The sequence below is a fragment of the Haemorhous mexicanus genome, unplaced genomic scaffold (assembly GCF_027477595.1).
Source record: "Haemorhous mexicanus isolate bHaeMex1 unplaced genomic scaffold, bHaeMex1.pri scaffold_152_ctg1, whole genome shotgun sequence".
Taxonomy (NCBI): domain Eukaryota; kingdom Metazoa; phylum Chordata; class Aves; order Passeriformes; family Fringillidae; genus Haemorhous; species Haemorhous mexicanus.
This window is the reverse complement of record NW_026776003.1, coordinates 943-18485: the sequence shown is the minus strand read 5'-3', so window position 1 is coordinate 18485 and position 17543 is coordinate 943. Positions and strand designations below refer to the sequence as shown.

General features: G+C 63.4%; 2 protein-coding genes across 3 annotated transcripts in view; both read left to right on the top strand.

Annotated features, from left to right (window-relative positions):
• Positions 1-3562, top strand: part of LOC132322841 (aurora kinase C-like) — a 34313-nt gene extending 30751 nt beyond the window's left edge. For both annotated transcript variants that reach the window (XM_059837553.1, XM_059837552.1), the window contains 2 exons: positions 1115-1289; positions 2817-3562. In XM_059837553.1, coding sequence (XP_059693536.1) covers positions 1115-1289; positions 2817-2984 — 343 coding nt within the window. In that variant the 3' untranslated portion in view covers positions 2985-3562. The remainder of the gene's footprint in view (positions 1-1114; positions 1290-2816) is intronic.
• A 4785-nt stretch (positions 3563-8347) lies between these two features.
• VAMP2 (vesicle associated membrane protein 2) lies at positions 8348-17210 on the top strand. Its single transcript, XM_059837554.1, has 5 exons — positions 8348-8414; positions 11895-12018; positions 13655-13813; positions 16316-16367; positions 17065-17210. Coding segments are annotated over exons 1-5 (354 nt in total). The 5' UTR covers positions 8348-8412; the 3' UTR covers positions 17082-17210.
• Positions 17211-17543: the final 333 nt, after the last annotated feature.

Here is a 17543-nt window from a genome sequence, read left to right as displayed (position 1 = left end):
CCCCTCGCTCAGGTGAGAGCTGGCACACCTGGGCACACACCTGGGCACACCTGGGCACACCTGGGGCAGGTGAGATGCATCTGGGGCACACCTGGGCACACCTGGGATACAGCTCGGTGCACATGGGCACACCTGGGCACACCTGGGGCAGGTGAGACGCATCTGGGACACACCTGGGTACACCTGGGATACAGCTCGGTACACCTGGGCACACCCTGGCACACCTGGGTACACCTGGGGCACACTGGGGGCACACCTGGGACAGGTGAGACGCATCTGGGACACACCTGGGTACACGTGGGATACAGCTCAGTACACCTGGGCACACCTGGGACAGGTGAGATGCATCTGGGGCACACCTGGGCACACCTGGGACAGGTGAGATGCATCTGGGGCACACCTGGGTACACCTGGGATACAGCTCAGTACACCTGGGCACACCTGGGTACACCTGGGGCACACTGGGGGCACACCTGGGGCACACCTGGGACAGGTGAGACACACCTGGGGGAATCTGTGAGGGCTCTGGCTGTGCCCAGGTGTGCCCAGGTGTGTGTTGAACCTGCCCAGGTGTGCCCAGGTGTGCTCAGGTGTGTGTTGAACATGCCCAGGTGTGCCCAGGTGTGTGTTGAACATGCCCAGGTGTGCCCAGGTGTGTGTTGCACCTGCCCAGGTGTGCCCAGGTGTGCCCAGGTGTGCGTTGCACCTGCCCAGGTGTGCCCAGGTGTGCTCAGGTGTGCATTGAACATGCCCAGGTGTGCTCAGGTGTGTGTTGAACATGCCCAGGTGAGCCCAGGTGTGTGTTGAACCTGCCCAGGTGTGCCCAGGTGTGTGTTGCACCTGCCCAGGTGTGCCCAGGTGTGCCCAGGTGTGCGTTGCACGTGCCCAGGTGTGCCCAGGTGTGCTCAGGTGTGCATTGAACATGCCCAGGTGTGCCCAGGTGTGTGTTGCACCTGCCCAGGTGTGCCCAGGTGTGCCCAGGTGTGCGTTGCACCTGCCCAGGTGTGCCCAGGTGTGCTCAGGTGTGCATTGAACATGCCCAGGTGTGCCCAGGTGAGCGTTGCACCTGCCCAGGTGTGCCCAGGTGTGCTCAGGTGCGCGTGTACCCCCTCAGGCGGCGCACCCTGTGCGGCACCCTGGATTACCTGCCCCCCGAGATGGTGGAGGGCGGCGGCCATGATGAGAAGGTGGACCTGTGGTGCCTGGGGGTGCTGTGCTACGAGCTGCTGGCCGGGCACCCGCCCTTCGAGAGCCCCTCGGCCGCCGACACCTACCGCAGGATCACACAGGTGAGCTCACCTGGGCACACCTGGGCACACCTGGGCACTGAAACCCCCTTTAAACTGCCTTAAAACAACCCAAAACTGAGCCCAAATTAACCCAAAGTGCCCCAAATTGCCCTGTGAGAGCCCCTCGGCCATGGGTACCTGCAGGGGATGGCACAGGTGAGCTCACCTGGGCACACCTGGGCACTGAAACCCCCTTTAAACTGAGCCAAAACAAGCCCAAACCCCATCAAAGTGACCCAAATTAACCCAAAGTGCCCCAAATTCCCCTGTGAGAGCCCCTCGGCCACGGGTACCTGCAGGGGATGGCACAGGTGAGCTCACCTGGGCACACCTGGGCACTGAAACCCCCTTAAAACTGAGCCCAACCCCATCAAAGTGCCCCAAATTAACCCAAAGTGCCCCAAATTCCCCTGTGAGAGCCCCTCAGCCATGGGTACCTGCAGGGGATGGCACAGGTGAGCTCACCTGGGCACACCTGGGCACACCTGGGCACTGAAACCCCCTTTAAACTGCCTTAAAACAACCCAAAACTGAGCCCAAATTAACCCAAAGTGCCCCAAATTCCCCTGTGAGAGCCCCTCAGCTGCTGACACCTGCAGGGGATGGCACAGGTGAGCTCACCTGGGCACACCTGGGCACACCTGGGCACTGAAAGCCCCTTAAAACTGAGCCCAACCCCATCAAAGTGACCCAAATTAACCCAAAGTGCCCCAAATTGCCCTGTGAGAGCCCCTCGGCCATGGGTACCTGCAGGGGATGGCACAGGTGAGCTCACCTGGGCACACCTGGGCTCACCTGGGCACTGAAAGCCCCTTAAAACTGAGCCAAAACAACCCAAAACTGAGCCCAAATTAACCCAAAGTGCCCCAAATTCCCCTGTGAGAGCCCCTCGGCCATGGGTACCTGCAGGGGATGGCACAGGTGAGCTCACCTGGGCACACCTGGGCTCACCTGGGCACTGAAAGCCCCTTTAGACTGAGCCCAACCCCATCAAAGTGACCCAAATTAACCCAAAGTGCCCCAAATTGCCCTGTGAGAGCCCCTCGGCCATGGGTACCTGCAGGGGATGGCACAGGTGAGCTCACCTGGGCACACCTGGGCTCACCTGGGCACACCTGCGCTCACCTGTCCCCCCTGTCTCACCTGTCCCACCTGTCCCCCCTGTCTCACCTGTCCCCCCTGTCTCACCTGTCCCCTCTGTCTCACCTGTCCCCCCTGGGTCTCACCTGTCCCCCTGTCCCCCCCCCAGGTGGACCTGCACATCCCTGACCCCTCCTGTCCCCCCTGTCTCACCTGTCCCACCTGTCCCCCCTGTCCCCCCTGTCTCACCTGTCCCCCCTGGGTCTCACCTGTCCCCCCCAGGTGGACCTGCACTTTCCCCCGCACATCCCTGACCCCCCCCGTCCCACCTGTCCCACCTGTCTCCCTTGTCTGACCTGTCTCACCTGTCCCACCTGGTGTCACCTGTCCCCCCTGTCTCACCTGTCCCACCTGGTCTCACCTGGGTCTCACCTGTCCCCCCCCCAGGTGGACCTGCACTTCCCCCCGCACATCCCCGAGGGCGCTCGCGATCTGATCCAGCGGCTGCTGCGGCGCCTGCCGGGACAGCGCCTGCCCCTGCGGGGGGTCCTGGGGCACCCCTGGGTCAGGGGGCACTCCCGGAGGGTCCTGCCCCCCGGCTACTGCCCCCCCTGACCCCTGACCCACCCTGACCTCTGACCCCTGACCCCTGACCCCATCACTGCCCCTGCGGGGGGTCCTGGGGCACCCCTGGGTCAGGGGCCACTCCCGGAGGGTCCTGCCCCCGGGCTACTGCCCCCCCTGACCTCTGACCCCTGACCCACCCTGACCCCTGACCTCTGACCCCTGACCTCTGACCCCAGCACTGCCCCTGCGGGGGGTCCTGGGGCACCCCTGGGTCAGGGGCCACTCCCGGAGGGTCCTGCCCCCGGGGTACTGCCCCTCCTGACCTCTGACCCCTGACCCCTGACCCACCCTGACCCCTGACCCCTGACCCCAGCACTGCCCCTCAGGGGGGTCCTGGGGCACCCCTGGGTCAGGGGGCACTCCCGGAGGGTCCTGCCCCCCGGGTACTGCCCCTCCTGACCTCTGACCCCTGACCCCTGACCCCTGACCCCAGCACTGCCCACTGCCCAGCACTGACCCCTGACCCTCCAGGACCTCTGGCCACTGACCCCTGACCTTTGACCCCCCCCCGGACCTTCGGACACTGACCTTTGACCCCTCGGACACTGACCTTTGACCCTTGACCCCCCCCCCCAGACCCCCCCCAACCCAAATCTGGGGGGATGGGCACAGCCCCTCCCCCACCCAAGAACCCCAAATCCCGCGGGGGGGGGAGGGGGGAGGGGCTGGGGGTGCCCCTCCCCCATTATTGGGGGGTGCCCCTCCCCCATTATTGGGGGTGCCCCTCCCCCATTTTTGGGGGGTGCCCCTCCCCCATTTTTGGGGGTGCCCCTCCCCCATTTTTGGGGGTGCCCCTCCCCCATTTTTGGGGGGGTGCCCCTCCCTCTTTTATTTTGGGGTGGGGGGTCCCAGCCCCCATTTTTGGGGGGGTCTCCCCCCTCCCCCTTTTTATTTTGGGGGTCTTCCCCTCCCCCCATTTTGGGGGGGGTCTCCCCCCTGCTGCCATTGGGGTCCCCTCCCCCCATTTGGGGTCCCCTCCCCCCTATTTGGGGTCCCCTCCCCCCGTTATTTGGGGGGGGTCTCCCGCCCCTCCCCCCCAATAAAGCTGTTCTGGTTTTACCTGGGAGACTCTGGCTCTTTGTGGGGGGAGGGGCCGGGCCCCGCTGAGACCCCCAGGGACCCCCAGAAACCCCCAGCCCCACTGAGACCCCCCAGGGACCCCCAGCCCCACTGAGACCCCCCAGGGACCCCCAGCCCCACTGAGACCCCCCAGAAACCCCCAGCCCCATAGAAACCCTCCAGAGACCCCCAGCCCTACTGAGACCCCCCAACCCCACTGAGACCCCCCAGGGACCCCCAGCCCCACTGAGACCCCCCAGAAGCCCCCAGCCCCACTGAGACCCCCCCCAGAAACCCCCAGCCCCATTAAAAACCATCCAGAGACCCCACAGAGACCCCCAGCCCCGCTGAGACCCCCTGGGACCCCCAGAAACCCCCAGCCCCACTAAAAACCCCATAAAGAACCCACAGAGACCCCCAGCCCCACTGAGACCCCCCCAGAGACCCCCAGCCCCACAGAGACCACCCCAGCCCTACAGAACCCCCTGCCCCATAAAAATCCCATCGAGCCCCCCCCCAGCCCCACAGAGCCCCCCACTGACCCCACAGAGACCCCCCAGAATCCCCCAGCCCCACAGAGACCCCCCTGCCCCATAGAGACCCCCCAGAATCCCCCAGCCCCACAGAGACCCCCACTGACCCCACAGAGACCCCCCAGAATCCCCCAGCCCCACAGAGACCCCCCTGCCCCATAGAGACCCCCCAGAATCCCCCAGCCCCACAGAGACCCCCCTGCCCCATAGAGACCCCATAGAGACCCCCCAGAATCCCCCAGCCCCATAGAGACCCCCACTGAACCCACAGAGCCCCTCAGACCCCATAAAAACCCCACAGAGACCCCCAGCCCCATAGAGCCCCCCTGCCCCATAGAACCCCCACCCTATAGATCCCCCTGCCCCATAGACCCCCCACCCTATAGTTCCCCCTGCCCCATAGACCCCCCCACCCTATAGATCCCCCTGCCCCATAGACCCCCCACCCTATAGTTCCCCCTGCCCCATAGACCCCCCCACCCTATAGATCCCCCTGCCCCATAGACCCCCCACCCTATAGTTCCCCCTGCCCCATAGATCCCCCTGTGCCCCATAGGATGACCCATAGACCCCTCACCCCATAGACCCCCTGCCCCATAGATCCCCCTGTGCCCCATAGGATGACCCATAGACCCCTCACCCCATAGACCCCCGTGCCCCATAGACCCCCATGCCCCATAGACCCCCTGCCCCATAGACCCCCCTGTGCCCCATAGATCCCCCTGCCCCATAGAACCCCCACCCTATAGTTCCCCCTGCCCCATAGACCCTTGTGCCCTATAGATCCCCCTGCCCCATAGACCCCCCACCCTATAGATCCCCCTGCCCCATAGACCCCCCTGCCCCATAGAACCCCACCCTATAGATCCCCCTGCCCCATAGAACCCCCACCCTATAGTTCCCCCTGCCCCATAGACCCTTGTGCCCCATAGGATGACCCATAGACCCCTCACCCCATAGATCCCCCATAGATCCCCCATAGATCCCCCCTTGGATGCCCCATAGACCCCCGTGCCCCATAGATCCCCCCACCCCAAACGGCTCCCACCCCATAATAGACCCCCCTGTGCCCCATAGATCCCCGCCCCATAGACCCCTCACCCCATAGATCCCCCATAGCTCCCCCCACCCCATAAACCCCCCGTGCCCCATAGATCCCCCCACCCCATACAGCTCCCACCCCATAGACCCCCCTGTGCCCCATAGGATGCCCCGTAGACCCCTCACCCCATGAACCCCCTGTGCCCCATAGATCCCCCCACCCCATAAACCCCCCGTGCCCCATAGAGACCCCCACCCCATACGGCTCCCACCCCATAGACCCCCTTGTGCCCCATAGGATGCCCCATAGACCCCTCACCCCATAGATCCCCCATAGACCCCCCTGTGCCCCATAGATCCCCCCACCCCACAGTGCCCCCTGTGCCCCATAGGGTGCCCCACAGACCCACACCCCATAGATCCCCCAAAGATGCCCCATGGATCCCCCCACCCCATATGGCTCCCACCCCATAGACCCCCCTGTGCCCCATAGGGTGCCCCACAGACCCCTCACCCCATAGATCCCCCATAGATCCCCCCGTGCCCCATAGATCCCCCCACCCCATAGATCCCCCCACCCCATAGATCCCCCCACCCCATAGATCCCCTCACCCCACAGTGCCCCCCGTGCCCCATAGGGTGCCCCACAGACCCCCACCCCACACACTCCCGACCCCATAAACCCTCTCACCCCATAGATCACTCTGTGCCCCATAAACCCCCCCGTGCCCCATAGATCCCCCCACCCCATAGATCCCCCATAGATCCCCCCACCCCATAGATCCCCCATAGATCCCCCCACCCCATAGACCCCCTCACCCCATAGACCCCCTCACCCCACAGTGCCCCCCGTGCCCCATAGGGTGCTCCATAGACCCACACCCCATAGATCCCCCATAGATGCCCCATGGATCCCCCCACCCCATACAGCTCCCACCCCATAGACCCCTCACCCCATAAACCCCCTATGCCCCATAGATTCCCCCACCCCATAGATCCCCCCACCCCACAGTGCCCCCCGTGCCCCATAGGATGCCCCATAAATCCCCACCCCATAGATCCCTCATAGGATGCCCCATAGGATGCCCTGTGCCCCATAGATCCCCTCACGCCCCATAGATCCCCTCACGCCCCATAGATCCCCACCCCACAGACCCCCCATGGATCTCCCAAAGGATCCCCCACCCCATAGATCCCCCACCCCATAGATCTCCACCCCATAGACCCCCCTGTGCCCCATAAACCCCCTGTGCCCCATAGAAACCCCCACCCCATAAACCCCCCCACCCCATAGATCCCCCCACCCCACAGACCCCCCCACCCCTCAGACCCCCCCACCCCATAGATCACTCCGTGCCCCATAGACCCCCTACCCCACAGATTCCCCCACCCCATAGATCCCCCCACCCCACAGATCCCCCACCCCATAGATCCCCACCCCATAGACCCCCCTGTGCCCCATAAACCCCCTGTGCCCCATAGAAACCCCCACCCCATAAACCCCCCCACCCCATAGATGCCCCATAGACCCCCGACTCCATAAACCCCTCATGCCCCATAGATCCCCCCCACCCTATAGACCCCCGCCCCATAGATCACTCCGTGCCCCATAGGATGGATGCCCCATAGACCCCCCCACCCCATAAACCCCCCATGCCCCATAGATTCCCCCACCCCATAGATCCCCCCACCCCATAGACCCCCCGTGCCCCACAGACCCCCCCACCCCATAGATCCCCCCACCCCATAGACCCCCCGTGCCCCACAGACCCCCCCACCCCATAGAGACCCCCACCCCATAGAACCCCCCCACCCTATAGATGCCCCCACCACATAGATCCCCCCACCCCATAGAACCCCCCTGTGCCCCACAGACCCCCCACCCCAAAGACCCCCCTGTGCCCCATAGACCCCCTACCCCACAGATTCCCCACCCCACAGACCCCCCCACCCCATAGATCCCCCCCACCCCATAGACCCCCGCCCCATAGATCACTCCGTGCCCCATAGGATGGATGCCCCATAGACCCCCCCACCCCATAGACCCCCCTACCCCACAGACCCCCCCCACCCTATAGACCCCTCACCCCATAGATCACTCCGTGCCCCATAGACCCCCCACCCCACAGACCCCCTCACCCCATAAACCCCCCTGTGCCCCATAGACCCCCTACCCCACAAATTCCCCACCCCACAGACCCCCCCCACCACCTAGATCCCCCCACCCCACAGACCCCCCGTGCCCCACAGACCCCCCCACCCTATAGAGACCCCCACCCCATAGATCCCCCACCCCATAGACCCCCCCACCCCATAGACCCCCCACCCCATAGACCCCCCTGTGCCCCACAGACCCCCCCCACCCCATAGACGCCCCCCACCCCACAGACCCCCCCCACCCCATAGATCACTCCGTGCCCCACAGACCCTCCCACCCCATAGATCCCCCCACCCCATAAACCCCCCTGTGCCCCACAGACCCCCCCACCCCTCAGACCCCCCACCCCATAGATCACCCTGTGCCCCACAGACCCCCCCACCCCACAGACCCCCCACCCCATAGATCCCCCCACCCCACAGACCCCCCCACCCCACAGATCCCCTGTCCCCCAGCCCCTCCCCCCTTTCCCCAGGCCCCCCCCTCTCTCAGCCCCCCTCCCCTCCCTCCCCTCCCCCCCTCTCCCCTCCCCCCCCCGCGCCCCCCCCGCCCCCCCCCGGTTCCCGGATGCTTCGCGCCGCCCCCGCCGCCATCTTCCGCCGCACCGACCGCGCTCCGCTCCGGGATGTGAGTGGGGGGCGCGACCCCCCCCGGGACCCCCTGGGCCCCCCCGCCCCTCCCCCACCCCCCGCCGCCCCCTCCATCCCCCCCCCGGCCCTCCCCGCCCCGCCCCTCCCCCCCCCTCATCGCGCCCCCCCCCCCCCACGAGCTCCGGGATGAGAATTTGGGGACCCCCGACCCCCCCCCATCCCCCCCCCCCATCCCGGGACGCCCCCCCGCCCCCTCCCCCACCCCCCCGGACCCCCCATCCCCCCTCCCCCCGCCCCTCCCCCCCCGCCGCATCCTCCATCCCCCCCCCCACGACCCCCCCGTGACCCCCCCGATCTTGCCCCTCCCCCCCTCCCCTCCCCCCCCCGGGACCCCCGGAACCCCCTGGGGGCCGCCCCTCCCCCCGCGCCCCTCCCCCACCCCCCCCCCCCCGAGCTCCGCAGAGCCCCCCCGCGGTGGGGGAGGGGCGGCGGCCCCGGCTGAACTGGGAGCACTGGGAGCACTGGGAGGGCTCGGCCCCCTCCCCTCCCCCTCCCCAGCCCCTCCCCCACCCCCGGTCTATTTTTAGCCACCGACGCAGAACGGGGGGGGGGGAGGGGTGGGAAAATCCTCACCCGGCGCCCCTCCCCCCGCTGCGGAGGGACCGCCCCTCCCCCACCCCGCGCGGGGGGGGGTGGGGGGGTGGGGGAGGGGCCCGGAGAGCGGGGACCCCCCCCGGGGGGGGGAGGGGCCTGGATGGTGGGGACCCCTGGGGGTCACATTGGGGACATTGGGGACACCCCGGGGGGACACTGGGGGGACACTGGGGACATTGGGGGGACACTGGGGACACCCCGGGGGGACATTGGGGGGACATTGGGGACACCCCAGGGGGTCACTGGGGGGACACTGGGGACATTGGGGGGACACTGGGGACACCCCGGGGGGACATTGGGGGGACATTGGGGACACCCCAGGGGGTCACTGGGGGGACACTGGGGACATTGGGGACACCCTGGGGGGACATTGGGGGGACATTGGGGACACTGGGGCCACCCCAGGGTCACTCTGTGGTCATTCTGGGGACATTGGGGACACCCTGGGGGGACACTGGGGACACCCCATGGTCACTCCGTGGTCACTCTGGGGACGTTGGGGACACCCTGGGGGGACACTGGGGACACCCCATGGCCACTCCGTGGTCACATTGGGGACATTGGGGACACCCCAGGGACATTGAGGACACCCTGGGGGGACACTGGGGGGACATTGGGGACACTGGAGCCACCCCAGGGGGGCATTGGGGACACCCCATGGCCACTCCGTGGTCACTTTGGGGATGTTGGGGACACCCTGGGGGGACATTGGGGACATTGGGGACACCCCTGGGGTCACTCAGATCTTGGGGACACCCCATGGTCACTCTGGGGACATTGGGGACACCCTGGGGGGTCACCTGGAAGGTTTGGGGGTCACTCAGGTGTTGGGGACGCCCCTGGGGTCACTTTGGGGACACTGGGGCCACCCTGGGGGGACATTGGGGACACCCTGGGGGGGTCACTCAGATCTTGGGGACACCCTGGGGGGGTCACTCGGACATTGGGGACACCCTGTGGTCACTTTGGGGACACTGGGGACGCTCTGGGGGGACATTGGGGACACTTCGGGGGTCACTCGGACATTGGGGACACCCCTGTGGTCACTTTGGGGACATTGGGGACACCGTGGAGGGGTCACCTGGACACTGGGGACCCCCCTGTGGTTACACTGGGGACATTGGGGACACCTTGGAGGTCACTGGGGGGACATTGGGGACCCCCCTGTGGTCACTCAGATCTTGGGGACACCCCTTGGGTCATTTTGGGGACACCCTGGGGGGGTCACCTGGATGGTTTGGGGGTCACTCAGGTGTTGGGGACGCCCCTGGGGTCACTGTGGGGACACTGGGGGGACACTGGGGACACCCCTTGGTCACTCTGGGGTCACTTTGGGGTCACCTCTGTGGTCACTCAGATCTCGGGGACAGCCCTTGGGTCACTTTGGGGACATCAGGGACACCCTGAGGGGACATTGGGGATACTGGGGACACTTTGGGGGTCACTCAGATCTTGGGGTCACCCTGTGGTCACTCTGGGGACGTTGGGGACATTTGGGAGGGGTCACCTGGACATTGGGGACACCCTGGGGGGACATTGGGGGGACCCCTCTGTGGTCACTCTGGGGATGTTGGGGGACACCTTGGAGGTCACTGGGGGGACACTGGGGTCACCCTGTGGTCACTCTGGGGGTGTTGGGGACACCCTGGGGGGACATTGCAGATCTTGGGGACACCGCTGGGGTCACTCTGGGGACACTGGGGACACCCTGGGGGGTCACCTGGACACTGGGGACACCCCTGTGGTCACTTTGGGGACACTGGGGACATCCTGGGGGGGTCACCTGGATGGTTTGGGGGTCACTCAGGTGTTGGGGACACCCCTGGGGTCACTCTGGGGACACTGGGGGGACACTGGGGACACCCCTTGGTCACTCTGGGGTCACTTTGGGGACATCAGGGACACCCTGAGGGGACACTGGGGACACTTTGGGGGTCACTCAGATCTTGGGTCACCCCATGGTCACTCTGGGGACGTTGGGGACATTTGGGAGGGGTCACCTGGACACTGGGGACACCCTGGGGGGACATTGGGACCCCTCTGTGGTCACTCAGATCTTGGGGACACCCTGTGGTCACTCTGGGGACGTTGGGAACACCTTGGAGGTCACTGGGGGGACACTGGGGACACCCTGTGGTCACTCTGAGGGTGTTGGGGACAACTCTGTGGTCACTCAGACCTCGGGGTCCCCCTTGGGTCACTCTGGGGACGTTGGGGACACCCTGGGGGGACATTGGGGACACTGGGGATGCTCTGGGGGGACATTGGGGACACTTTGGGGGTCACTCGGACATTGGGGACACTCTGTGGTCACTCTGGGGACACTGGGGACACCCTGGGGGGACGTTAGGGACACCCTGGGGGTCACTCAGATCTCGGGGTCCCCCTTGGGTCACTCTGGGGACATTGGGGGGGTCACTCGGACATTGGGGACACCCTGTGGTCACTCTGGGGACGTTGGGGACACCCTGGGGGGGTCACCTGGACACTGGGGACACCTTGGAGGTCACTGGGGGGACATTGGGGTCACCCTGTGGTCACTTTGGGGACACTGGGGACACCCTGGAGGGGTCACCTGGACATTGGGGACACCCTGGAGGTCACTGGGGGGACATTGGGGACACCCCAGGGGTCACTCTGGTGTCACCCAATGGTCACTCTGTGGTCACTGGTGTCACCCCAGTGGTCACTGACCCTGGTGTCACTCTGGTGTCACTCTGGGGACATTGGGGACACCCCAGGGGTCACTCTGGTGTCACTCTGGTGTCACCCTGTGGTCACCCTGCGGTCACCCTGCCCCCCGCTGGTCCCCTGGGGGCGTGGCCGGGCTGACCTTTGCCCTTTGCCCCCCGTGTCCGGCCAGGTCGGCGCCCTCGGCCCCCGCCGCCCCTCCCCCCGCCGCGGGCGAAGGGGGGGGACCCCCCGCCCCTCCCCCCAACCTGACCAGCAACCGGCGGCTGCAGCAGACCCAGGCCCAAGTGGATGAGGTGGGGGAGGGGCGGGGGGAGGGGCTGGGAGAGGGGGAGGGGCTGGGAGAGGGGGAGGGGGTCAGTATGGGGTCAGTGAAAGAGGAGGGGCCGGTGGGCGGGGTCAGTGGGGTGTGGTCAGTGAAAGGGGGTGTGGTCAGTGAAAGGGGGAGGGGTCAGTGAAAGGGGAGGGGCTGGGGGAAGGGGTCAAGGTGTGGTCAGTGGGTGTGGTCAATGGGTGGGTCAGTGGGTGGGATCAGTGGGTGGGGTCAGAGGGATTAGGTCAGTGGGTGTGGTCAGTGGGTGTGGTCAGAGGGGTGTGGTCAGAGGGATGAGGTCAGTGGGTGTGGTCAGAGGGATGAGCTCAGTGGGTGTGGTCAGTGGGGAGGGGTCAATGAAATGGGGAGGGGGAGGGGCTGAAGGGAGGGGTCAGTTGGGGTGGAGGGGCGGTCAGTGGGTGTGGCCCGGGTGTGGTCAGTGGGGGAGGGGTCAGTGGGGTGATGGGGCCAATGGGGGAGCAGTCAGTGGGGCGAGGGTGTGGTCAACGGGGGTGTGGTCAGTGATGTTGTGGTCAGTGGGGGAGGGGTCAGGGGGTGTGGCCAGTGGGATGGAGAGTGGTCAGTGGTCATTGGCGTGGGGGTGTGGTTGGTGAGGGAGTGGTCAGTGGGGGCGTGGTCAGTGGGATGTGGCCAGTTGGGGAGGGGTCAGGGGTGTGGTCAGTGGGTGTGGTCAGTGGGTGTGGTCAGTGGGTGTGGTCGGTGGGTGTGGTCAGTGGGTGTGGTCAGTGGCTGTGCCCATGGCCGAATGCAGTGGTCACTGAACCCAACTGACCACTGCCCAGTGACCCCTGTGGTCACTCGGAGCCCCCTGGCCGTGGCTGCAGTGGTCCCTCTGAGCCCCCTGTCTGTGGCCCTGTGGTCACTGAGACCCCCTGGCCATGGCCCCTGCGGTCACTGGGAGCCCCCTGCCCACTGCCCCTGGCTGTGGCCCCTGTGGTCACTCAGAGCCCACTGACCACTGCCCACTGCCCAGTGACCCCTGCCCCTGGCCATGGCCCCCGTGGTCACTCAGAGCCCCCTGGCCTGGCCGCAGCGGTCACTCAGCCCCGCTGGACGCTGCCCCTGGTTGTCACCATGGCTGTGGCCCCTGTGGTCCCTCAGAGCCCCCTGTCTGTGGCCCCTGTGGTCACTGGGAGCCCACTGACCCCCTGCCCCTGGCCGTGGCTGCACTGGTCACTCTGAGCCCCCTGGCCATGGCCGAGCACAGCGGTCACTGGGAGCCCCTGCCCGCTGCCCGCTGCCCGCTGCCCACCACCCCTGGCTGTGACCCCTGTGGTCACTCTGAGCCCCCTGGCTGTGGCTGCAGTGGTCCCTCTGAGCCCCCTGGCCTGGCCCCTGTGGTCACTCGGAGCCCCCTGTCTGTGACCCCTGCGGTCACTGGGAGCCCCCCGGCCTGGCCGCAGCGGTCCCTCTGAGCCCCCTGTGTCCCCTGTGGTCACTGGGAGCCCCCTGTCTGTGACCCCTGTGGTCCCTCTGAGCCCCCTGGCCTGGCCCCTGTGGTCACTCAGAGACCCCCGGCCTGGCCCCCCGTGGTCCTCTGAGCCCCCCGGCGTGGCCGCGGCGGTCCCTCAGAGCCCCTGCCCGCTGTCGGGCCGCAGGTGGTGGACATCATGCGGGTGAACGTGGACAAGGTGCTGGAGCGGGACCAGAAGCTCTCGGAGCTGGACGACCGGGCGGACGCGCTCCAGGCCGGCGCCTCCCAGTTCGAGACCAGCGCGGCCAAGCTCAAGCGCAAGTACTGGTGGAAGAACCTCAAGGTAGGAAATGGCCCAAAATCGCCTGGAATCCACCCAAAACGGGCTGAGAGAGCCCCAAAACGGGCTGAGATAGCCCCAAAATGGGCTGAGATCCCCTAAAATGGGCTGAGATCCCCCCAAAATGGCCCCAAAATTGGCTAAAATGGCCCCAAAATGGCCCCAAAATTGACTGAAATGGCCCCAAATGCCCCAAAATGGCCCCAAAATTGGCTGAAATGGCCCCAAAATGGCCCCAAGTGCCCCAAGCTCAAGCGCAAGTACTGGTGGAAGAACCTCAAGGTAGGAAATGGCCCAAAATTGCCTGGAATCCACCCAAACGGGCTGAGATAGCCCCAAAATGGGCTGAGATAGCCCCAAAATGGCCCCAAAATTGGCTGAAATGGCCCCAAAATGGCCCCAAAATTGACTGAAATGGCCCCAAGTGCCCCAAGCTCAAGCGCAGGTACTGGTGGAAGAACCTCAAGGTAGGAAATGGCCCAAAATTGCCTGGAATCCACCCAAAACGGGCTGAGATAGCCCCAAAATAGCCCCAAATTGGCTGAAATGGCCCAAATGCCCCAAAATGGCCCCAAAATTGGCTGAAATGGCCCCAAAATGGCCCCAAAATTGACTGAAATGGCCCCAAAATGGCCCCAAAATGGCCCCAAAATTGACTGAAATGGCCCCAAAATGGCCCCAAGTGCCCCAAGCTCAAGCGCAAGTACTGGTGGAAGAACCTCAAGGTAGGAAATGGCCCAAAATCGCCTGGAATCCACCCAAAACGAGCTGAGATCCCCCCAAAATGGCCCCAAAATTGATTTAAATGGCCCCAAAATGGCCCCAAATGGCCCCAAAATTGGCTGAAATGGCCCCAAAATGGCCCCAAAATGGCCCCAAAATGGCCCCAAGTGCCCCAAGCTCAAGCGCAGGTACTGGTGGAAGAACTCAAGGTAGGAAATGGCCCAAAATCGCCTGGAATCCACCCAAAATGGGCTGAGATAGGCCCAAAATTGACTGAAATAGCCCCAAAATAGCCCCAAAATGGCCCCAAATGGCCCCAAAATTGATTTAAATGGCCCCAAAATGGCCCCAAAATTGGCTGAAATGGCCCCAAAATGGCCCCAAGTGCCCCAAGCTCAAGCGCAGGTACTGGTGGAAGAACCTCAAGGTAGGAAATGGCCCAAAATTGCCTGGAATCCACCCAAAATGGGCTGAGATAGCCCCAAAATGGGCTGAGATCCCCTCAAAATGGTCCCCAAAATTGGCTGAAATGGCCCCAAAATTGGCTGAAATGGCCCCAAAATGGCCCCAAGTGCCCCAAGCTCAAGCGCAGGTACTGGTGGAAGAACCTCAAGGTAGGAAATGGCCCAAAATCGCCTGGAATCCGCCCAAAATGGGCTGAGATGGCCACAAAATGGGCTGAGATCCCCCGAAATGGCCCCAAAATTGGCTGAAATGGCCCAAAATGGCCCCAAAATTGAGATAAATGGCCCCAAATGGCCCCAAAATGCCCCAAAATGGCACCAAAATGGCCCCAAAATTGGCTGAAATGGCCCCAAAATGGCCCCAAAATTGACTGAAATGGCCCCAAAATGGCCCCAAATGCCCCAAGCTCAAGCTCAAGTACTGGTGGAAGAACCTCAAGGTAGGAAATGACCCAAAATTGCCTGGAATCCACCCAAAACGGGCTGAGATAGCCACAAAATGGCCCCAAATTTGATAGAAATAGTCCCAAAATGACCCCAAAATTGGCTGAAATGGCCCCAAAATGGCCCTAAATGCCCCAAAATGGTCCCAAATAGCCCCAAAATTGGCTGAAATCACCCCAAAAAGCCCCAAAATTCCCAAGAAAAGTAAAAAAAAAACCCCAACCCCCCCAAAAAACCCAAGACCCAAAAAGACACCAAAAACCCCCAAATTCCCCCCAAATTACCCCAAAATTCCAAAAGATTCCCCACAAAACTCAAAAAAATCCCCCAAAAATCCCAAAAATTCCCAAAATTCCCCAAAATGCTCCAAAACCCCAAAATTCCACAAAAATCCCCCCCAAAATCCCCAAAAAGACCCCAAAAAAAACCCCAAAAGACCCCCAAAAAGGCCCCAAAAAGGCCCCAAAAAACCCCCAAAAAGACCCCAAGAAAACTCAAAAAAACCCCAAAGACCCAAAAAGACACAAAATCTCCCCAAAATTCCTCCCCAAAATTCCCCCAAAACTCAAAAAAAATCCATCTAAAAAGCCCCAAAAACGACCCAAAAACGACCCAAAAATGTTCCAAAAAACCCCAAAACCCCAAAAATGACTCAAAAACTCAAAAAATTCCCCCAAAAATGCCAAAAAAATCCAAAAATTCTCCAGAAAACCCAAAAATTCCCCCCAAAATTCCCCCAAAATTTCCCCAAAAATCCCCCAAAATTCCCCAAAATTCCCCAAAATTCCCAAAAAAATCCCAAATTTCCCCAAAATCCCCAAATTTGCCCAAAATCCCCAAATTTCCCCAAAATCCCCCCAATTTGTGCCCGCAGATGATGATCATCCTGGGCGTGATCTGCGCCATCGTCCTCATCATCATCATCGGTGAGCGGCGCCATATGCAAATGAGATGGCAAATGAGGGAGGCTGGCGACAAATTGGGAGCGGGGATGGGGCGGGGGAAGCAGGGCGGGGCATGCAAATGGCCAACAAACGGGTGGGTGAATATGCAAATGAACACTGGGTTATTCAAATGAGGGTCATGTTATGCAAATGAGGGCTGTGTAATGCAAATGAGGTCACCAGGTTAGGCAAATGTGGTTTTTTTTGAGATATGCAAATGAGGGGGCTGGGTATGCAAATTAAGGGCACTGCATGCAAATGGATGGGTTGGGATATGCAAATGGGTCTTGGCTATGCAAATCGGGGTGAGGGATTTAAATGAGGGGTGGGGCTTAATTAGAGGGTTATGCAAATTAACAGGGCATGCTAATGAGGGCATGGTCGTATGCAAATTAGCATAGTGAATGCCAATGAGGGTCGCTTATGCAAATGAGAGGTGGAATAGAGGAGGTGGGGCTATGCAAATCAACTCAGAAGGTGTGGGAATCAAATGTAAATCATATGCAAATTAGATTCTGATTTCTGATGCATGCTGACGCAGTCAGGAGTGGGTGGAGCCCTGTGCATGCAAATGAGAGGGTGGGGGATTCAAATGAGGGTGACTGTGCATGCTAAAGAGGGGGTGTGACATGCAAATGAGGGGACGGAATGCTAATCATATGCAAATTTCCCTTCCCAGTCTATTTCAGCACCTAACGCCGCCGGCCCCGCCCTGCCAGGCCCCGCCCCTCGCTCGGGCCCCGCCCCCTCCGGCCCCACCCCGAACCCCAAACCCGCCCCCAACGCCACCAGGGGGGCGTGGCCACACCCAGGCCCCTCCCCCACCCTATTTAACCCCGCCCCCCTCAGGGACTCCCCAGGCCCCTCCCCCACCCCCCAAATTTGGGGTCCCCCCCCAAAATCTCCCCAGCCCCTCCCCCACCCCAAACCACGCCCCTCCCCACAAGCTCCACCCCCTGAGGGGGAGGGGCCACGCCCGGAGCACCCCAAAAATTGGGGGGGGGGGGGAACCCTCCCCCCCCAGGAGGGAATTTGGGGGGTCCCGAGGCCCCTCCCCCACCCCGGGGGGGTTTTGGGGTCCCCTCCCCCACCCCAGCTGAGCACAAGGGGCCCCCCCAAATTTTAGGGGCCTCCCCTCCCCCCACCCCCCAATTCTGA